General features: G+C 37.0%; 1 protein-coding gene and 1 long non-coding RNA gene across 4 annotated transcripts in view; one reads left to right on the forward strand and one right to left on the reverse strand.

Moving 5' to 3' along the window:
• The window catches only part of LOC131404491 (uncharacterized), a 67,613-nt gene extending 59,936 nt beyond the window's left edge, over positions 1 to 7,677 (reverse strand). For all 3 annotated transcript variants that reach the window (XR_009219809.1, XR_009219808.1, XR_009219807.1), the window contains exons 1-2: positions 7,603 to 7,677; positions 6,996 to 7,141 (exon numbers count right to left, since the gene is read on the reverse strand). This is a non-coding gene — a long non-coding RNA (uncharacterized LOC131404491). The remainder of the gene's footprint in view (positions 1 to 6,995; positions 7,142 to 7,602) is intronic.
• A 158-nt stretch (positions 7,678 to 7,835) lies between these two features.
• SRFBP1 (serum response factor binding protein 1) overlaps positions 7,836 to 23,641 on the forward strand; it is a 74,796-nt gene continuing 58,990 nt past the window's right edge. The window contains exons 1-3 of the mRNA XM_058539215.1: positions 7,836 to 7,961; positions 21,247 to 21,335; positions 22,959 to 23,031. Coding sequence (XP_058395198.1) covers positions 7,926 to 7,961; positions 21,247 to 21,335; positions 22,959 to 23,031 — 198 coding nt within the window. The 5' untranslated portion in view covers positions 7,836 to 7,925. The remainder of the gene's footprint in view (positions 7,962 to 21,246; positions 21,336 to 22,958; positions 23,032 to 23,641) is intronic.

Below are 23,641 nucleotides of genomic sequence, written 5' to 3' on the forward strand. Positions count from 1 at the left end.
GAGGAAGACTGGCACAGATGTTAGCTCAAGGCCAATCTTCCTCACCAAAAGAAAAAAAAATTCACTTAATATAAGATCTATCCTCTTAGAAAATTTTTAAGTATAAAATAAAGTATCATTAACTATGGACACTATGCTGTACAGTAGATATCTAGGACTTATTCATCTTATATAACTGAAACTTTGTACCTTTTGACTAATAACTCCCCATTTTCCTCTCCCTCTGGCACCTGGCAACCACCATTCTACTCTTTGCTTTTGTGAGTTTGACTGCTTTAGATTTCTAATATAAGTGGTATCATGTAGTATTTGTCCTTCTGTGCTTGGCTTATTTCACTTAGCATGATGTACTCCAGGTTCATCCATACCGTCACAAATGGCAGAATTTCCTTCTTTTTTAAGGCTGAATAATATTCCACTGTTTGTGTATACTGCATTTTTCTCTATCCACTCTTCCCTCAGTGGACATTTAGGTTGCTTCTATGTCTTGGCTATTGTGAATAATGCTGAAATGAACATTGGGAATGCAGATATCTCTTCAGGATCCTGATTTCAATTCCTTTGGATATATACCCAGAAGTGAGATTGCTGGATCATATGGTATTCCATTTTTAAGTTTTTAAAGAACTTCCACACTTTTTGCCATAGTGGCCACATCAATTTACATTCCCACAAACAGTGTACAAGGGTTCCCTTTTCTCCACATCACCACCAATACCTGCTATCTTTTGTTTTTTGATTATAGGCATCCTAAGAGATGTGAGGTGATATCTCATCATGGTTTGGATTTGTGTTGTCTGCATGATTACTAATGTTGAACATTTTTTCATATACTTGTTGGCTATTCATGTGTCTTCTTTGGAGAAATGTCTATTCAGGTCCTTTGCCCATTTTTTACTTGGGTTGTTTTTTAGCTCTTGAGTTTGGGTTCCTTATATATTTTACCTTTATTACATTATTATATTACCTTACATTATATTACATTAATTTAAATCTTACATTTAAATATTTAATGCATTTTGAGTTGATTTTTGTGTATGGTGTAAGATAAGGATCTGATTCTATTCTTTTGAATGTAGATAACCAGTTTTTACAACACCATTTATTGAAGAGACTATCTTATCCCCAATAGTATTTCTGGCATCCTTGTAGAAAATCAGTTGACCTTATCTGTGCGGGTTATTTCTGAACTATTTATTCTCTTCCATTGGTATATAGGTTTGCTTTTATGCCATTACCATATGTTATGATTACTGTAGCTTTGTAATATATTTTGAAATCAGGAGTGTGATGTCTCCAGCTTTATTCTCCTTGTTCAAAATTGTTCTGGTTATTCAGGATCTTTTACGGGTCCATATGCATTTTAGGAGTTTTTTCTTCTGTTTAAAATGTCATTGGGATTTTGATAGGGAATGCACTGAACCTATAAATCACTTTTGGGTACTATAAACATTTTAACAATATTAATTTTTCCAATCCATGAACATGGGATGTCCTTCCATTTATTTGTGCCTGCTTTAATTTCTTTCATCAGTGTTTTATAGTTTTCAGTGTACAAGTTTTTCACCTTCTTGGTTACATTTATTATTAAGTATTTTGTTCTTTTTGATGCTATTGTAAATGGGATTGTTTTCTTAATTTCATTTTTGGATGGTTCATTGTAAGTGTATAGAAACACAATTTATTTTTGTTTATTGATTTTTTTATCTTGCAACTTTACTGAATGTGTGTATTAGTTCAAACAGTTTTTTGTGTGTGTTGGAGTCTTTAAGAGTTTTCTACATATCAGATCATATCATCTACAAACAGAAATAATTTTATTTCTTCTTTTCCAATTTGGATGACTTTTATTTCCTTTTCTTGCCAAATTTCTCTAGCTAGAACTTCCAGTTCAATAGGAGTGGTGAAAGTGAACATCCTTGCCTCATTCCTGATATTAAAGGAAAAGCTTTCAACTTTTCACCATTGAGTATGATGTTAGCTGTGGGCTTGTCATATATGGCCTTTATTATGTTTAAAGTACATTCCTTCTATACCCAATTTGTTGAGAGTTTTTATCATGAAAAGATGTTTAATTTCTCATTTTGTTCATGTATTGTTTTCCTGATTTCACTTGCTTTTATATCTCTGTTCTCTTTTTGCTCACTGAGCTTCTTTAAGATGATTATTTTGAATTCTTTGTCAGGCAGTTCATAGATCTCCACTTCTTTAGGGTTGGTTACTGGAGTTTTATTTTGTTCCTTTGATGGTGTCATGTTTCCCTGATTTTTCATGATCCTAGTAGCCATGCATTATCATCTGCACATTTGAAGATGCAGTCACCTCTAGTAGACTTTATAGACTGGTTTTAGCACCAGTCAGTCTCGCCAGAGATTCTGGGTAGGCCAATTGGCAGCGTCCACGGGCAGGATGGCTGGTGGGGTCTGTGGGCAGGCCAGCTGGTGGGGTCCACGGACAACTGGGCCCACTGTTGGGGTCTGCTGACAGGTAGGCCTGATGCTAAAGTCCATGTCTTTCTAACAGCTACAATAAAATTAGAACATATGTGGGGAAAATGCTTCGAGGGGAAAAATAATAGATCAAAGCCATAGAAATTGAAAAGACAAATGATAAAATTCATCAATCATTTCTACCCATAAAAAAACTGCTAGAAAAACAAGAAAACTACCTGAATTTTATTAAACTATTCACCATAAACACCAAATCTCATTTCAAATTGTGAAATGTTAAAGCCATTCCCATCAAAATCAGGAACAAACTAAGGATACTATCACCGCTATTACTTATTATTTCAGAAGTTCTAGCAAATGTAATAAGACAATATAATAAAATAATTGATATAAATACTGAAAAATAGATATAATTCTTTCTGATAATATGATTGTATACCTAGAAAATTCTCCTCCCTCAAAAAGAACAAAACATTTGGATAAGGACTACATAACAAATATGCCAAAAAAAAAAAAAATTCATAGCTTGTATCTATCCTGGCACTACCAGCTAATATAGGCAGAAATGAGAGAACATACACCATTCAAAATTGCAACAAAAACCATGAGAATATATTTTTAATTTTACTAGTTTTAAAAGTTTATACTAGTACATGTTACAAAATTTAAAAGATACAAAAAAGTACACGGTAGAAAGACTTTACCTATGTTCCTCAGCCACTGACTTCCCCTCCAGGGAACAAAGATGCTGTACAATCAAGTAAATGTGATGTGTGTATCTACATATCCTTCCTCCAAACACACACAAATAATAGCATACTATAGTGTAATGCCACTTGATTTACTCATTAAGCAATATGTTATAAAGAGCCTTCCGTTCCAGTAAATAAAGAGCTGATTACTCTTCTTAATGGATCCATTAATTTAATCAGTTATGTGTTGATGGACAGGTTGCCTCAAATCTTTTGTTATTATAAGCACTTAATAATGAATATCCTTATCTATGCATCATTAATTTGTACCAATATAACTGTAGCATATTTTTCTAGAAGTAGAATTGTTAGTTCAACAGTAAGTGTATTTATTTAACAGCTTTATTGAGGTATAATTGACACACAATAAACTGCACATAATTAAAGTGTATAGTTTGATATGTTTTGACATATGTATACAATGTGGTACCATGACAAAAATCAAGATAATTAACATATCAATCACTCCCAAAAGTTTCCTCATGACCTTTTGTAATTTCTCCCTCCCATCATTCCATCCTTCCTCCCCTATGTCCCCAGGCAATCAACGATCTACTTTTTGTCACTCTACATTAGTTTACACTTCCTAGAATTTTACATAAATGGAATAATACAGTATGTAGTCCTTTGGTCTGGATTCTCTCAGCATAATTATTTTGAAATTCATCCATATAATACTGTGTATCATTCTTTTTCATTTCTGGGTGGTGGTCCATTGTGTGTGTGTGTGTGGTCTGTGTGTGTCTGTGTACATCACAGTTTATTCCTTTGTTGAGTGGAAATCTGAGTTGTTTCTACATTTTGGCTAATACAAATACAGCTTCCCTTAAACAAGTCTATATGTGGACATGTGCTTCCGTTTCTTTATTGACCTAGGAGGGGAAAGCCTAGATCATATGGCTGGTGGATATACAATTTAAGAAATTATCAAACTCTTTCTAAAATGATTATACCATTTTATATTCCCACAAATGATGCTGGCGAGTTCCAGTTGCTCTCATCCTCACCAGCACTTGGTATGATCAGACTTTTTAACTATTCTAATAGGTGTGTAACGGTATCATATTGTGGTTTTAATTTACATTTCCCTGATGATTATGTGGAACATATTTTCATGTGCTTATTTGCTATCCACATATCTTTTTAGGTGAAGAATCTATTCAGATATTTTGTCTATTTTTTTAATTGCGTTGTTTGTTTACTTATTGATTTTGAAGAGTTCTTTATATACTCTAAATAAAAGTCTTTTATAAAATATTCTATTTGCAAAATTTTTCTCTCCATATGCGGCTTTTTATTCTCTTAACATTGTATTTTGAAGAGTAAAAGTTTTAGGTTGATTCAGTCCAGTTTATTAATATATTTTTATACGGATTCTGCTTTTGCTCTGCTATCCAAGAAATCTTTGCCTAACCCTCAGTCATAAAGCTTTTTGTCCCGTGTTTTATTCTGGAAGTTTTATAGTTTTAAGTTTTACATTTAGGTGTATGATCCACTTCAAGTTGTTTTTGTATTTGGTGTGAGATATGAGTCAAAGTTAATTTTTTTTCATATGGATAGCCAGTTGTTTCAGCACAGTTTTTGAAAAGATTGCTTTCCCTCACTGAAACTTTGTTAAAAATTAGTTGTCCGTATGTGTAGGTCTAATTCTCAATTCTATTCTGATTGCTAAACATGCATGAGTTTAGTTGTAATCTAGAAACATATGACTACAATTTTTGAAAGTGCTAAATGATAGAAATGACAGTCATCAGGCATGTTGGATAAGGAAAAGATTACTTTTGAGGTAATTTTCTTTTCTCAAAGAAAGTATGTGTTATGGACTGAATTGTGTTCCTCCAAAATCCATATATTGAAGCTCTTACCCCCAATGTGATGGTATTTGGAGATAAGGTCTTTAGGGAGGTAACTGAGGATAAAATGAAGTCATAAGGGTGGAGCCCTAATCTAATAGGATTGGTATCCTTATAAGAAGAGGAAGAGACACCAGGGAAGTCTCTCTGAGTGTACACATTGGAAAGGCCAAGTGAGGAGACAGCAAGAAGGCTGCCTCTGCAAGCCAGGAAGAGAATTCTTACCAGAAACAACCCTGAGAGTACCTTGATCTTGGATTTCTAGCCTCGAGAAATGTAAGAAAATAAATTTCTGTCATTTAATCCACCCAGTCTGTGGTATTTTGTTATGGCAGCCTGTGTAGATGAATACAATGGGATTTCAGAAACCTGAAGTTGGAAAACTTGAATCCCATTGTACATGCTTATGGATCCTTACTTCCACTAAAGTGAAACACTGTAATAAACAGGAAAAAGGTCTTACACTAGTTGCTTTTAATGATAATAGTTTAGTTGTTTCATATATCTGACAGCATTTAAAAGATCAGCCCTTCAGGAATAAAAGGGGGAGGTGCTGCTTTCTAGAAAACCTTGTGGCTGATTAATACAAATGCATTATTACTACTAGAAGAAATGTGCATTGCTTAATGAGAGCAGGTTAGCTCATCTCTCTACAGAATCAAAATAATTTTTGAGACTGTAGCATCAAAAGGTGGTGACAGATTGACATGTTCGTGATATATCAGGGACAATGAAAAATTACCAGTTGCTTTAAAAATGAATATCTAAGGTTGCTGAGAGCTTATAATGTAAAAGAACAGACAGTATACAACAAATTTCAAGTTAAAGTAGACTACTGTAAATAATATAAGAATGAATTGCTGATGAGAATAATCAACTTCTGTTGGGTGCTATGGAAAGGATTCTTAAAAAGAATGTATGGAATTTGACCTTGTCTTGAAGGGTAGTGCTTGAGAAAGCAGATCTGGCAGGGGAAGCATCAGAGGCAAAGGAGAGAGCTAGGGCTAAGAAAAGGCAGAAAGCAAGTGCTCAGCCTAAAGAGACTGTGGTGGCTAGAGAAACGAGATGTTGGAGAACAAGAGGGGTGGTCAAGAGAAAACACTACAGTGTCTTTAAGAGCTACAGACAAACTTCATATTAAGAATACACCTTCTGAAGCATGGAACCATAACAACACTTTTCTCTCAAATTAGGAGGCACACTTTCCACAAAGCTTTACATTTACCTTTAAGATGTCCTTTCTATGTATTTAAGTATGGAGTGCCTAGCGCCTACTACCCACCTGGGTTGGAAAAACCCCAGCACTCCAGGAGCTCTGCTTTAACAAGGGGAAGTAGATGAATAAAGAGACAATTACAATTCAGTGTATGATTTATTAACAGCAAAAACTACCTTTATGTGACACTAGTCAAACAGGAAGTCAGCTGTTAATCTATTTGTGCCCAAATCAAACATTAAACTAAAAGAATACCAACCCAAATACAAGTACAGAATCACAAGTTAAGAGCACAGGCTCTGGACAGGGCCATCCTCTTGGACAGAGGCTCAGACGTCGGGCTGGCTTAAATGTTCTTTCATCACAGTCTTGAAATTCTTAACAATTTTATGTGTGAATCTGAGTTTTGTAAGTGACGTCCAGTGTGACAATGAAACATGTCAAGGGCTTAGTCTCACATCATGTGTGGTCCTGCCTCCCATATCCTCCCAGTTGGGCTCCCTGGTTTCCCACTTTCCTGTCTCTGCCCAGCAACTGCTGCCATCTCGTTCTAGCACATGCACCCCTCCCAGAGTCCCAGCGCAGGGGTCCCAGGCACCTGACAGGGTCTGCACTAAACCCATCAGTATCCTTGTGCTTGAGGGAGCACCACATTAAATACCAAATGAAAAATATATGACAGGTCAAGAGGCACCATGGAAGCAAAGAAGAAACTTTGTCCTACTTTTTGAATGGGCGGGGTCTTGCATTTTCGTTTTGCAGTGGGCACCTCAGATTATGTAACCAGCAGTGGAGTCCTGTAGCAATGGTCGGCCTCAGCTGGGCAACTCTGGGCAAGACACTTGGCTCCTAGGAATTCAGTTTCCACATCTATAAAATAAGAATAATAGTTCCTATCTCATTGGATTTCTGTGATTATTTTGTAGATAATTCATGCAAAGCGTTTGCCCCAGCACTTCACCCATTTTAACGCTCAATACTACCAGGTGTTAACGATTAAGCAATATATTATCTAACTCAGACTCACTCCTTCAAGTGTCCTTTGCCTGCAGGTTAATACTTCTAAACAGCGCTTCCCACACGCAGCAGCAAACGAGCGTCCTGGTTCATTGCTAAATTTAAACCTTTTTACAGCGAGGAGAAAAATATGTCCACGCCTGCGCTATAATGAGAGCTGGAACAAAAAGCTATATCTAATAAGGCAGCCTTGTTAGAAGAGTAGGCATCTTTACAAACACTAGATAAAAATTCGGGTCAAAAATTAGTCACTCAAGTGACCCTTCTTAAAAACTCTTTCACCCAAATTGGAACACAAAAACCAAGGTCCTTACAAACGCAGGCCTCGTCTGCAAACGAACGTAATAAAACCAGTATCCTGAAACACCTCTAAACGCGGCAACAACTTCCAGACCGCCCTCCGGGCCACGCGCCAGTGTCCGGTTTCCATAGGAACGCACAATTCCGGCGCATAGCCCTCTGCTCCGGAAGTTGTTCTCCCTCAGTTCCATTCTTGCCCTCAAAGAGTCGGTGTCGAGCAGACGGCGAGTGAGTTTTGGATAGAAGAGCCTGCCGTAGAGGGGCGTGGCGGCGCAGCCGCGATCTGCATGACGCAGTTCACGTGCCGGCAGCTGCGGATCCTCCTTCTGGACCTACCATGGCTCAGCCCGGGACTCTGAACCTCAATAACGAGGTGAGCGCCGAGGTCTGGGAACCTGGGGGGCTGCCTTTTTAGGGTTCTCGGAACGGCTCCTCTGCGTCTTGGTGATGGGCGCGTGGGCTGGCCGGGGGTGAGGGTAGGGAGTGCGGCTGGAGGAGGATTTGGATGGGCCCCGACGGGTTTCCCGGAACTCCGAGCACGACGACGGTAACTCCCCTTCACGGTTCCTAGGTGACTCGAGCAAGGGACATGTCTCTGGCCCTCAGGCCTCATAAATTTTTATCTGTGGGACTTTGGGAATATCATTTAAACTCTGTATTCAGTGTCCTCGTTTGTAAAAGGAAGCTCACGGTAGTACTTTTCTCACAAGGTTGTTGTAAGAATTACATTAATTGGAATATATAAACTGCACAGTGCCGAACAGTTAATAAACTTTCATTGTGCCTTATTTGCCTTTTATTGAAGGGGAGGGATTGAGAACTGGAGCTTTTCCTAAGAAATTGCCCATCCTGAATGAGACCGTATCGTTTGTAAGGATATATTTTATTTCTTCCTCTAGCTACTGTCCCATTTCTCTCCTTCCATTTACAGCAAAACTTTAAGAAAGAACTGGATATACTTGCTGTCCCCAGTTCCCCTTCTCTCGTTCTCTCTTAATCCAGTTTTAAATCAGGTATTTGCCCTCATCACCTCCACCAGAATGTGTCAGTGTCACCAGGCTACCATGTCTGCCACTGTCTCCTGTCCAGTTTCTGCTTCTATTCAAGAAAGTCATAAGTCCTCTGAAGACTTCAAGTAAGCTGGAAAAGCAAGGATCAAATGAGGACCTCACAGCTACAGCAAAGGAAGTTCTTTATCCTCTTTATTCAGGGGATATATGTGTCTGCTATGAGCAAGTCACTGTTATGTTACACAATTGTGTAAGGCATACTTTTTATTTTCAAGCAACATATACTCAGGTAGGGCGGGGTAAGCAACACCCACTTAGGATGCAGAATAATGCCCAGAAAAACAAGTAGTGTGGAGAATGAAGTGAGTGATGTTTGTTCTTGGCCTTTAAGGATCTTACACAGGAATTGTAGTCAGTAATTCAGTGAAGGGGAAGAAAGCATTCTAGATAGAGGGACCAATATAAGCAGGGAGGAGATGGTAATAGGAAACCGCTTGGATGGTATGGGGATAGATAACTCTGCATTGATGAGAACTTGTGGGATGAAGTAGAAAATAAAACTGAAATATATTATCGTTTTGCTGCCTGGTTAATAAGTCTGGATTTCACTTGTCAGTGGAGTACAGGATATATTGAAGAGGGAAACTCTGAAGGCATTTAGTTTATATTCATAAACATACATTAAGCTTGTGCTAGTTCCAGAAAACATTTGGTGGACTTCTTTTCAATTAGCTTACCTCTGAGGCATGAAAGACCTTAGGGTGATGTACCTCGGAATTTGCTGGAAATACTAGTGAGCTTCCTGTTCAATTTTGAAATTACTTTGAGAATAGTAAATGACATTAGGGCGTCTTCAATTAAGGCTCTTTTTCCTCTTAGCTAATTTCCAGGCCTCCTCAAAACAGTTCAGATTTGACCTTTAGGAAGTCTTCACTGATTCACCTCAGTCTGGGCTAGGTGTGTATTCTTTGTCCAACCAGAGTGCTTCCTACTCTAGAAACAGTTGTTTACCTGTTTCTTTTTTGTGTGTATGTCTATCACCTACAACATATGTGCTGTATAAATGTTTGCTGGATGACTAAATGAACTTATCAAATTAGGAAGTATATACATTCCACACTAAAGTAGATATTATATTTAATATGAAAGTGGGGAAAATAAGATAGAAAAAAAGTGGAGGTGATGGAAGGTGTTATAATTTAAAATTAATGGGAGAAAAACTACAAGGGGAAAAACAAATATTGATTTGTTTACGTAGAAATGGGAAACCCCAAGAAAAATAGAGGACAACCAATTGGAAAAAAAATACAGCAAATATGACAGATAAATGGCTAATGCTATTGCTATAAAATAGCTCATGGAAATTAACAAAAACAATTTCATAGAAAATTGGTAAAAGAGATAAATTAACAACTTCAAGAAAAAATATATCTGAAAAAGTTCAAATTCACTATTATCTTTCAGATCTTTCCATTACTTTTCCATCATGACCCCTATCCTAGTCCAAGTTATATCTCCCACCAAAACTACTCTATTAGCCTCCCAACTACTCACCTTGACTACTCTCCCTCTAATCTGATCTCCATAGTGCAGCTGGCATGCACTCTTCAAAGCATAAATTTAATCATGTATCTAATCATGTATCTCCCTTGCGTGAAATCTATTTGGTGGCTCTCTGTTGATCTAGGTAAAGACTAGTCTAAACAAGGCCAATCTCACCACCTTCTGTTATGCCATAACCCCGCTCAGTCTGTGAGCACCGTTGACATCTCCTTTTTAGCAGTCGTAATAGTTGCTTAGTGTATATGTATGTGACTGTGAGAGAGATTTCTTATCCCATCCACCTGACTTTAAGTTTTTGCTCACCATCATATCCTCAGTACCTGTCTGTTGAATGAATAACTTGAGGCATCATTTTTATGATCCTTAATATCTTAAATTAGCTCTTCTTAACTGAGATTCAGGAATGTATTTCAGGGGTCCTATAACTGCCAGAAATTATATGTAAATTGGTGTTTGTATGTCTGTCTCTGGGAGGAAAAGAGTCCATAGGTTTCATCAGATTCACAAACGTTTATAAATCTCTAGTATTGTCTTTGGGATATTGGAATTCATATGTATGTTTTTTGGTTTTTTGGGTTTTTTTTGCTGAGGAAGATTGGCCCTGAGCTAACATCTTGCTCTATGTGCTCATCTTCCTCTATTTTTTATGCGAGATGCCTGCCACAGCATGGCTTGATAAGCAGTGCGCGGGTCCGCACCTGGGATCCGAACCTGTAGACCCTGGGCTTCCAAAGCAGAGCACGCGAACTTAACCACTATGCCACCGGGCCGACTCCTATGTGTAATTTTTAGTTATAGCTTTTTCTTTTAAAAAGTTATGTGGCCATCTAATTTATAGTATGTTTAATTTCCCAAAATGTCTTTTGTGAAAATAAAAGCCTGCCTGCAGAGGCACTTATTATGCTAACTTTCAGTGTCTTCTACCCTTAATAATTCTATTCTTTTCAAAAATTTTCCAAGGACAAGAGCTAACTTTTATAAAACACTTCCTGATTCTAGGTTCTTAAAATACATTTATTCCTCTGAAGTAATGTAAAATTTTACCTTTACTTTTTTTAAATTATCACTTTTTGCTTCATTTTATGATTATTTATTGCATATTTTATCTTCACCAGTACATTATGTGGACTTTGAAGTGACAATATTTAACTGACTTGTAGCAACTTCCCTAACCTCTAGCTTAGTACCTGTCTACAGGTAATAATAAGTAAATATTCGTTGGGCAGATGAAAGTGTGGATAGCTCAGCTTGAGTCACCTAATGTTCAAATGAGAGGGGCAAATCTCCTGAATGTAGACTTTTTTCCTCCATTTCTGGTAAAACCAGAGAAAGGATGCACAGTTGAAAACAACAGTGCCGGAGCATTTAGTGAGTAAAGAATTTGTAAAACTGGAGCTGGGTTTGCTCCAGTCAGCTGTTTCTTTGGGCAGTGGTGATAAGTAAAATCAGAATTAGGAGGTGAAACAATCTGATTGGGTTCTTTAATTTTATGTAAAACTGACGGTATTTTATTCTTGATAGCAAATTACCAAGAAGCCCGTTAGAAAATTGCTTTCTGTTTCCTATAAGATAGTAAAGGTAGAAACTGAAGTGCCAGAGAACAAAATAATTTGCCTCCACATATTGTAGAAGCTAAAAATTTCAAGAACTATATTTGAATGTGCTTTTGAAGTTGCAAAGTTCCTTTTTCATAACTGAATGTGTAGTACTTTTTATAATTTTTATTGGAATAGTAAATCAGAGTCCATCCATAAGAAGAGAACCATTTTCTGTTTGGTTGTCAAACTATACTGGGAAGTTTTGCTAGGTGGCAGCATATGCTCAATAATGAATGATTACGTTGTAGGTAATCGCCAAGCACTCTAGAATTTTTAAATTGTTAGTCATCAGAAATGAAAAAAGTATAATTTAACAATAACTTATCATCCAAATGGCCAAATTACAAGTCCTTTGTATAAAACTATATTTAATTTTGTTAACTATAAAATAGTTCAGACGTATGAAAAATGATATAACAAATATCCTTATAGTTTATTTCCTGTATTAGTAAATGTCAACATTTTGCCATATTGTAATGCATAACCCACCTTCTTTTCTATCTCAGAAGTAATGGTTACTCTTTCAGTGTGTTATTTTCTCATCCCTATTTTTCATAATTTTAATAACATATATACCCATATTTATACCCAGTGTATGGTATTGTATATACATATATTTTTTTTTGGTGAGGGAGATCGGCCCTGAGCTAACATCCATTGCCAATCCTCCTCTTTTTCCTGAGGAAGAATAGCCCTGAGCTAACATCTGTACCCATCTTCCTCCATTTTGAATATGGGACACTACCACAGCATGGCCTGATGAGCGGTGCATAGGTCCGTGCCCGGGATCCAAACCTGCGAACTCCGGGCCAGTGAAGTGGAGCGCGTGAACTTAACCACTACGCCACCAGACTGGTCCCATATTATATATTTTTAAACTTTGCGTGTATGGTATCTACTGTATAAATGCAGTATCATACCTCAGACGTCATTGTAAAAGTTACTTTTTTCACTAAATATTATTTTCAAGGTTTATCCATGATAATACATGCAGATTTCCTGCATTGATTTAAAATACCACATTGCTTATGCTTTTTTTGTATATCATATTTTATCTCTTATGCAGCGTTTTGTAAGAATGCTGCAATGAATAGTCTTGTCCACAGCCTTTTCCTATTGTTGGAGGTGTGTCTTCTGGATAGATTCCTAGAAGTAGGATTTTTGTTCAGTGTTGCCAAAGTTTCCTCCAGAAGGAGTATACCAATCTGCATTCCTTCCGGCAGTGTATGAGAGTGCCTGTTTCCTCACAGACTGGTGAACAGAACATGTTGTCATATTTTTTTGTGTTTGCCAATCTGATAGATGAGTAATGAATAGCCAAAAGTTTTAATGTAGTCTAAGAAACACAGATATACTCAGATTTTTCTTAGCACTGCAAGCTCCCCTACAACAATACTAGCTCTTGGAATAATTGTTTTCTAATAACGGTGGGGTTTTGTTACAGATTAATTCAAAAGCATGCCAAAGTCAGTTCATTACCAAAAAAGAATGGCTAGTTGACTGGCTAGTAGATAGCCAACTAAGAGTCAATTCAAAGTTGCATTTACTTTTGTCTGTGGACCACAGTTTGCTCTCAGCTTTGTAGATCACAAACTTGTTATCATCGTCACCCCGAATGTATAGCTTATTCTCTCAAAAGCAAATTCACACTAACCATAGCTTATAAGAGACTCTATAAATGAGAAAGCTAGTTTATTAAGAAATATATCTAATGTAGATTGTAATGCTCACGTTGTAAAACGTTCTTTTCCTGTCTACTAATCTACATCGGCTGCTGGGAATGTAGAACTACAGAAAGGGATTTTACTTGCATGATTCAGTGTTGGGCTATGATACATCTGTCCCCATAATTGAGTTATTCCAGTACAAATTGGATTTCTCAAGTCTCTGAGCTGGGGAACCCTTCTTGGGAATCTCCTTGAGTTGGACACTGCCAGCTTTTGCTCTTGGTGGTTCCCTTTCCTCTGTTTATGTTGACTCTTCCCCATATGTTCACATGGTCTTTTTCCAAGCTGGTACTGTATATTAGCTTTCCACTTAATTTATTTACAATCATATTTTTGTGTTGTCTACCCAAAAGGTGATCCAGGTTATATTACTCTATTCAGATTTTACCAGGTTAACTGAGGGTATCTGTATGCCTAGGTTCTAGATGATACCTCACTTTCAGCACATGTATTGCGTGTGGGGGGGTGTGTGTGTGTGTGTAAATCTTAACTCTTCTTCTGTTGCTTTCACAGATTATAGTAAATGCATTCTTTTGCTGTTTGGAAGCACTCGGCTTGCGCTTGTCAGTCTTGATGATAATGACACATATTTGTCCTTCAAATTCTGTCTTCAAAGTCTTTCCTTCCACTTCTCTTTCATTTTGTATTTTTTTGTCAACACATATTGTTTTCATTATTATGCCTGTATTTTCTCCTTGCTCACTTTATTGTTTTTCCTTCTTTTTCTCTCGAACAATATCATAGTCTTTTCACATTTCTAACAAAAATAGTTCTATTTGCTTTTGGTTGGAGAATTTACTGAAGTGTATTGCTATTAAGTAGTACATTGACCTTTTAACAATATTGGGTGTTTTAGGCCTATTTGTTGACATCTGGTTTATCTGTCAACCAACTTCATAATTCCTGGGTGACAAATGAATAGGCAACCTTTTAAATCCTAACTAAAAGAATATTATTAGTAGCTGTTCATCAGTTTTGGAAGAACAAATTTAAATGCTTAGAGAAAGCTAAGTGCTTGGGGTGGGCAATGGTGAGAAAAATAACATTATAATTTCACTTTTATATAAAGTGAGTATACTTATGTTTTTAATATACTAAACTTACCAAATTTTCCACTGCATGTACACAAATACTGAAAAAGTTAATAAGCTAGAAAAGCATTTTTTGGCATTGGCATGAAACTAAGTACACAAAGCATTCCCTTTGCTTTTAAAATTCCCTTATGCAGTAATGACAAACATAGTACTTCTTAAATTGGAATTTTAAAATTGGAGTCTCATTTTCCCATGATTGGAATGTAACTGAGGACTGACTTCTCAGTGCAGTTTATTAGTTAAGTTTGGTTAACAGCAGTTAGCAAATGCTATATAATCATCTCATGCTCCAGCAGGGTACAGCAATTAGAAACATTTGTTAATATATTTTAATGCATAATTTATCCTTTGCTATTAATTTATTTTTTGAATGACTTTTAAAAATGTATTATAAACCCTTATTAAGCTGCTTATGAAATGGCTTTTCATTTATGCAAGTGTGATTTTTTTCTAAATGGATCTAACTTTGAAACAAATTTCAAAGAGGTTAACATAATTAGTGGGAGAGAAACCTAATTACTCTGCCATCTGTTAATGTATTATATATTTGAAACCGAATGAACAAGTGAGTATTGCTACCTTTCTGGTCATTTATTTAACAAATATTTATTGAACAGTTACTGTATGCTATCCTCTATTTTAGGTTTTAAGATTCAATGTTGAGTAAAACTAGATAACGACCTTCATGGAATTTATAACCTACTGGGAGAAAGACACGTTAAACATAATCAGATTAAAAGTAAAGTATTAAACTTAAAATAGTGGTCGTGATAAGTTCTAGAAGCACTCTAAGTGCTTGTAAAGGAGAATTTTGACCCTCTCAGGGAGGTCAAGAAAGACTCTACTGAGAAATGACAATTGAGCCAAAATCAGAAGGATAAGAAGATGTTAACAAATTAATGTGGGGAGAAGGAGCATTCCTATCAGAGGAAACAGCAGGTGTAAAGACTTGGTGGTAGATATGAGCATGGTGAAGATTAAGGACTAAAAGAAGGCCCATGTGGCTATCCTAAGAGCAATTAGAAACCATTGAAGAGAGTTAAGATGTGACATCAAATCTGTGTGTTAAAAATGAATTCTAACTAAGATGTGTATAACTCATTGGAGAGGGGCAAGAAGGGATGTAGAGGGGCTGGCCCCATGGCATAGTGGTTGGGTTCAGCATGCTCCACTTCAGCGGCCTGGGTTCACAGGTTAGGATCCCAGGCGTGGACCTACACCACTCATCAGCCATGCTGTGGTGGCGACCCACGTACAAAATAAAGGAAGACTGGCACATGTGTTAGCTCAGGGCTAATCTTCCTCAAGCAAAAAAGAAAGAAGATTGGACACAGATGTTAGCTCAGGGTGACTCTTCCTCAGCAAAAAAAAAAAAAAGAATGGATGTAGAGAAACCAGTTACCAGTAACTCTGCCAAGAGAACTAGGAGGTCAAGATAGAAAAAAAGTGGTACAATTTGAAAGATAATTAGGAGGACTTGGTAATAGATTATTGTGAGGGATTTAGAAAAGAGAGCTACCTATATTGACTCTAGGTTTATAAGTGAAATGATTGTTCCCTTCCCTGAAATATGAAACACCAAAAAAGGGATCCAGTTGGATGTGAAGAATGTGAATTCAAGTGTGAGTAGGAGGTGATTTTAAGCATACTGAAAAGAAATGTCAAGTAGGCAGTTGCACACTTTGGTCTGGAGCTAAAGATCTCAGTTGAAGGTAGAAATTTTTTAGTCATCCTTGTTTAGGTGGCAAATTAAAATAATATACACACATAAGATCACTTAGAACTAAAAAGTATATTGTGAAAAAAAGAGCTGGCCTAGGACTGCCTCTTGAACTCTATAACGTTTCATGACTGATTAGAGACGGTTGAGCCTTCAAAGAAGACCAACATGGAGTGACTAGACAGGAAGGAGGAAAACCAAGAGAGTTTTCTCATGGAAGCCAAGGGAAAAGTGTTTCAAGAAGAAGTGGTCAACAGTGTCAGATGTTGCTGAGATTTCAAGTAAAATCAAGTCTGAAAAATTCCTGTTGGATTCAATTATTTAGAAATAATTGGTGTTCTTTGTGACAGCATTTAGTGGACTGATAGGAATGTAAATCAAACTGGGATTGTGTGACACACAGAAATGGAGATAGTGAGTAGGAACATTTCTAAAAGCTTGGCTCTGAGGCAGCTGGAGAGAGAGTGCTCCTAGTGAACTTTGTAGTAAGGATGTTTTGTTTGTCTTGTCAATGAAAATGACTCAAGCGTGATTAAAAACCAATAAGAAACATCCATTTAAAAGATTGACAATGCTAGGGTAAAAGAATAGTGTATAGAAAGGATTCTAAAAAGGCAGAAAATCATGGGATCCAAAACATAGTTGAAAGATTAACCTCAGATATGTGTAGGGGTATTTCTTATATTGTAACTTTATTAATAGAGGAAGATGGGTGATGTAAGTAAATTTGTATTCCTGGTAGTAAAAAGATGATGGTTCCCATCTGATTATTTTTGTTTTATTTTTTTATTTTCTCCATGAAATTGAAAAAGAGAAAGGAAGAGGAAGAGGAGGTCAGATGTTTTAGGAAAGCAGACAAAGGTTTAAAATAGTCATTGTACAGTGAATGGACCAAAAAAATATGGGTAGGATTGCTAGGAAGTGTAGGGACCCACTTGAGATTAGTTATGATGAATTTGTAGTAAATAGAATGTCTCAGGTATTTCCTGGCTATTGGGGTGCTGCGATAAAGAATGTTGTTTTCATCCAGGGTTAACTAGAGGGATTGCTAACCAGAACGTTAGGGGAGTTTAAGGTATTGAGACAAGTGTTGATCATGTACTAAAACTGAATAAGAGGAGGAAAATTAAAAGAAAAGTATAGGGGTCAGTGAACTGGTGGTCCCAGTGAAGTCAAAGATGATTGTAGTGGGTGGAGTTGAACAAGCAAGCTGATAGAAATTGTGATCTCAGTGTAGAGTATTTGAATTAATGGTTTTAGAAATGGAATCGTTGTGAGTGATGACAAGGACTATGGTGTGACCATGAAAGTGAGTGGCTGAGATGGAATAGATTAGGTCATTAGAAAAAAGGAAGTCAAGAAGTGAGGATATAGTATCAGATGTGTTATTTAGGCAGACATCTACGTCCCCCAGAATGATGGCAAACCTTAGGGTGGAAAGAAATTCTAAGTTGGTTGCCATATCTTCAGTGAATAAGGGAGTGAATGATATTAATGGAGGGTAGGAGAAGGTGTTACAGCCAAATGCAAGAGCCTTGAAGAAACAGGATGCTGATATTGTTATTTTGGCAAAAAGAATTTGAGGGATTGTGTGTGCCAGGCACTCATGGAAGGCACAGAAGACACTATGTAAATATTGCAAGGCCCCTGCCCTCTAGGAACTCACAGACTATAGAAAAAGACAGCTACATGAGCAATTAGAGACAGTACAGTGAGATAGATGCTACCTACAAAGCATAGTGGGAACCCTTAGGATGGAGTGTTATCTCTAACTGAAGAAGTCATTGAAAGTTTCATAGGAAAGATTATATCTGAACTGAATTGTATGTAGTTCCTAAAGTGGAGAAGGAGAACAAGGACATTACAGGAGGAATTATAAGATGTATGACTCCTAATAATGATAGGCAAAACATAAACTTAACCATGAGAGACATCATAATCATGGCAGCATGAGAAGAGTTCTTTGTCTCTCCCCTTCAATCTACAGCAAGTAAAACATCCATAACATGACAAAGACTACATTGCCCAACACACTAGGACTCTGGAGAGATCCACACAATGATACTTATGAAGGTGGGTAGATTGTAGCACACAGAAGAGACTAAACGGGAGAGGAGCAAAGGCAGTGCCCAGGACCCTGAACCTCAGGCTGCAGTGGCTGACCCAGCCGCCCCAGCCTCAGAGAACCCAGTGTGCAGCAGCTGACTTTGTGTGTGTGTGCAACTCCAGCCAGCCACCCAGCCGGAGCAGCACCTGCAGCCACAGGGAGCAGAGCAGCAGGGGAAGTGGGGCCCCATGGCCACAGCTCAGAGCCTGTTAGCAGCAGCAGAGACATGCACGGAACTCTTAACATTCCAACCACAGCAGCGCCTGTGACCACAGGGTAATGGGCAACAGCAGAGGCAGTGCCCTGTGACCCTGGCGCCCTCCCCACCCAGCTCCTTCCCGCCACCACAGCAGTGGAGCTTCTGACCCAGGTGATTCTGGACACTGGAGGCGTTAGCCATTCCTGTGGGCCCGGCGGCAAAGCCAGAAACTGCAGAGACTCTAACAACAGCAAAGCGTCAGTGATCCCCAGAGGCACAGGTGACAGTGATGAGACTTGATGGAAAGTAGAATGTGCAGACCCTCAAATATAGCCAGAGGCAGCTCAGGTAAGAGAAACCAAAAGCTAGCGCTATAGTGCCACCCACTGAAAAACAAAAGGCCTTTAATCTTCAAACTTCATAAAATTTATATGGAACAGCAAAGGACCTCGCATAGCCAAAGCAGTTCTGAGAAAAAAGAACAAAGCTGGAGGTATCACACTCCTTGATATCAAAGTATACTACAAAGCTATAGTAATCCAAACAGCACAGTACTGGCAGAAGAACAGACACACAGGTCAGTGAAACAGAACTGAGAGCCCAGAAATATACCCACACATTTATGGACAGCTAATTTCCAACAAAGGAACCAAGAAATTCAATGGAGAAAGGAAAGTCTCTTCAGTAAATGGTGTTGAGAAAACATGTTGAGAAACTTCAGCTACATGCTGAAGAATGAAAGTAGACCACTGTCTTCACCGTACTCAAAATTAACTCAAAATGGACTACAGACTTGAATGTAAGAATCAAACCATAAAACTGGATGAAAACATAGACAGTACACCCTTTCACATTGGTCTTAGCAGCATGTTTTTGGATATGTCTTCTTAGGCAAGAGAAACAGAAAAAATAAACAAATGAGACTACATCAAACAAAAGCTTTGGCACAGCCAAGGAAGTCATCAACAAAATGAAAAGACAACCTCCTGATTGGGAGGAAATATATGCAAATCATATATCTGATAAAAAGTTAATACCCAAATATGTGAAGAATTCATACAACTTAACAACAAAAAAACAAGCCTGTTAAATGGACAGAGGATCTGAACATTTTTCCCAAGAAGATAAACAGGTGGCCAACAGGCACATGAAAAGCTAATTAGTTCACTAATTATTAGGGAAATGCAAATCAAAACCGCAGTGAAATATCACCTCACGCCTGTCAGAATGGCTATCATTAAAAAGACAAGAAATAAGTGTTGGGGAGGATGTGGAGAAAAGGGAACCCTCATACACTGCTGGTAGGAATGTAAGTTGGTATAGCCACTGTGGAAAACGGTATGGAGATTCCTCAAAAAATTAAGACTAGAACTACCATACGATCCAGCTATTCCACTCCTGGATATTTATCCAAAGAACACGAAAGCACTAATTCGAAAAGATGGGTACCCCTCTGTTCATTGCAGCTTTGTTCACAATAGCCAAGACTTGGAAACAACCTAAGTGCCTACTGACAGATGAAGAGATAAAGATGTGGTGTATATATACAATGGAATACTGCTCAGCCATAAAAAAAGATGAAATCTTGCCATATGTGACAACATGGATAGATCTTGAGAGTATTATGCTAAGCAAAGCAAGTCAGACAGAGAAAGCCAGATACCATATGATTTCACTCATACGTGAAAGATAACAACAACAAAAAAAAACAAACATAGATACAGAGAACAGACTGGTGGTTACCCCAGGGCAAGGGAGGTAGGCGGCAGGTGAAAGGGGTAAAGGGAGTCATTTGTAAGGTGATGGATGGAAACTAGAGTCTTGGTGGTGAACACAATGTAGTCTAAATAGAAGCCAAAATATGATGTGCACCTGAAATTTATATAATGTTATAAACCAGTTACCTCAATAAAAAAAAAATAAAATGATAGCATCCCATTGTACTAAGTACTGTTATAACGTAGTTCTTCATCATTAGAATATTTCCATCTCCTGGCCAGTAGTTCTATTTTTTTGTTTTTAGAGTTCAGTATTGTTCTCCACTGGGTTGATTTAAAGCTTGTATCTGCGTGTGTGTGCGCGCGCCTGCATGTGTACACATAATGTGCCATTGTGTTTTTGGTGTTTCTTTTAAAATTATGCTTGAAATAATTTAATACTAAAAATAAATGCAAGGGGTCTTCTATAAATAATTAAAATATAATCACTTTCACACATTTGCTTTCGTTAATATAAACACTCGTTCGATAAATTAAATTCCTACCATTAGGGATGAGGCTTTGTTTTAAATTACAAGGATACAAAGATGAATATGATGGTCTCTGATCTCAGGGAACTCACGGTTTATTATGTTCCAAGCCCAACCAGATATAAGTGTAATATTAAAATACTAATCACTGGAAATGCTGTGACTTTTTAAAAAATCATAACTTGTTTCTCTTAAGTCCTCAGACACATTTTTAGAATGTTGATTTATTCCTTCACTGATATCGAAGAAGTTTGATTTCATCAAACTATGAATATAATTAAACAAAAATTTTATTAAAGTAGTAGACTTAGTCTATAGTTATTAAAACTCAAAATAAAGTATGTTTCTTCTTGAATTAAGAGCCTTTCTAATTTTGGCTTTATTCCTCAAAGGTGGTCAAGATGAGAAAAGAAGTGAAGAGAATCCGAGTTTTGGTTATCCGAAAACTTGTCAGGAGTGTTGGCAGACTGAAGTCAAAAAAGTTAGTCATTTAAAGTAATGGTCCTGTGACTAATAAAATGTCAAAAGTTGTTTTTGTTCAATATTTACAAAATTTGAGGGTGGGACCTAGAGGAATGATTAAATATCTTCCTCATACATGCAGTGCTTTGTTTTATATCCTCAGAGAGGATCTGAGTGAGATAAAATGTGCTGTGTCAGCCTGTCCTGTACAGTTTGGACCATATTCGCTTAAGATACATGATGAGTTCTTTTGCTGTTTTTTCGAAACTCTCCTTTTGGCCTTTTCAGAATGAAAGTTCTTGGGGGTTATTTATGCATTTTATGTTATTAGAAGTTATTTTATGATTTTGAAACTGGCATACCTCATCTTACTGTGTTTCGCTTTATTGTGCTTTGCAGATATTGCATTTTTATAAGACCCTCTACCAGCAAAAAGATTACGATTTTTACTCAGATGATGGTTAGCATTTTTTAACAATAAAGTATTTTTTACTTAAGTTATGTACGTGGTTTTTTTTGGACATAATGCTACCATACGCTTAATAGACTACAGTGTAGTGTAAACATTAACTTTTTTTTTCTTTAATAATTTTTCTTTATTTATTTATTTTCCCCCAAAGCCCCAGTAGATAGTTGTATGTCATAGCTGCACATCCTTCTAGTTGCTGTATGTGGGACGCGGCCTCAGCATGTCTGGAGAAGCGGTTCGTCGGTGCGCGCCCGGGATCCAACCCCGGGCCGCCAGCAGCGGGTTGCGCGCACTTAACCGCTAAGCCACGGGGCCGGCCCCAACATTAACTTTTATATGCACTGGGAAACCAAAAATTTCACGTGTCTTGCTTTATTTCGATATTCGCTTTATTGCGGTGATCTGGAACTGAATCCCCAATATCTCCGAGGTATGCCCTGTATAGTTTAACAAATCTACTAATACCTTGAATCGATTATGAAGATTTTATATCACTTTATTCCTTGAATTGCTAATTAATTTGAAATCATCAGTACCTTCTGGAAATGTTTATCCAAACATTGTGTTCCATCCCAATTTTTTTTAAAAAATAATATTTTGTATTTTCAGTGTGACTAGTATTACAAAAAAAGTATGTTATTTGTAGTTCTTATGCTTTAAGTATGAATGCTTACAGTCTTCAAATGTGTTTTGTTCCTGATTAATTTCTTGTTCTTTTTTTCATAAATGTTTCAGAAGATAGCCCTCCTCTGATATAATCTGATATTTAATATCTTTATATATTTCTTTAATTGCAGGGAATAAATTTTTATTTAGTAAAATTATATCCAACCTTTAATTGTAGCTTATAAAATTTCTTTTACATTAAATACAATGTGCTATTAACTCATTGATTAAAAAGTATTATTTGGCCTTCCAATTAAGCAAGTAGAAGGCAAACTGTCTATCAGTGGTAATAGTCATTAATATAATGCCAGGATTATGCTTATTTTTCCAAAAACTGGGGTTTGTTGATGGAATCTGGGTATGTGTTGGGTGGGGATGGGGAGGGCAACACATTGTTTGTTAGAGATTTATTATGCTTTTCCCAAAGAAATGAAGAGGCTTTTCATTATAATATGAGTCTAAAATAAATGCTTTTCCTGGTTACGTATGGTAATGTATTTTTTGCAGGGGCAATGAAGATGCACTGTTAAAAAACCAAAGACGAGCACAAAGATTGCTTGAAGAAATCCATGCCATGAAGGTAAAGACTTGTGTGCTTGTGTATATGTGTGTGTTTCTGTGTCTCCTGTCAACCTGCGTTTTGTGTGTGTGTGTGTGTGTGTGGTGTTACTTATTTGAATATTGCAAGTGACTAAAACTTATTTGTATGGGTCTATTTGATGAAGAATGTTGCACATTTAGAAAATTGTAATATGTTTAAGCTTGCATTTTTCCATGCTTTTTACTGAATTTGTTAAAGTACTAGACTAATTTGAGTCAAAACTATGCCAAACTTAACTCATCTGTGTTTAATAATGCCTTATGCCTAAGGTTTTTATTTTTACTGTAACTTTAGGCGTGAAGTCGAATTTAAGTTCAAGAATTAAAGTTCAAGAATTAAAGTGTTCATGCCATTTGGTAATGTGAATGGCAATATTGGGTGGCTGACATCATGCTTTGCCTATTGCCAACTCAATAAATTTTTGTATGGTGGTGTCAGCATTTTATTCAGTTCTGTAGTAACTTGAAATAAAATTAGTGTTGGACTAAAATAATCCATATTTTTGTTTCTTTCAACCAGACTCTTCACTAGCATAATTTTTAGGTCTTCTCACTGCTCTTACTTTGTGGAAACTTTCATTTACCAAATG

Source organism: Diceros bicornis, chromosome 1 (assembly GCF_020826845.1).
Source record: "Diceros bicornis minor isolate mBicDic1 chromosome 1, mDicBic1.mat.cur, whole genome shotgun sequence".
Classification (NCBI taxonomy): domain Eukaryota; kingdom Metazoa; phylum Chordata; class Mammalia; order Perissodactyla; family Rhinocerotidae; genus Diceros; species Diceros bicornis.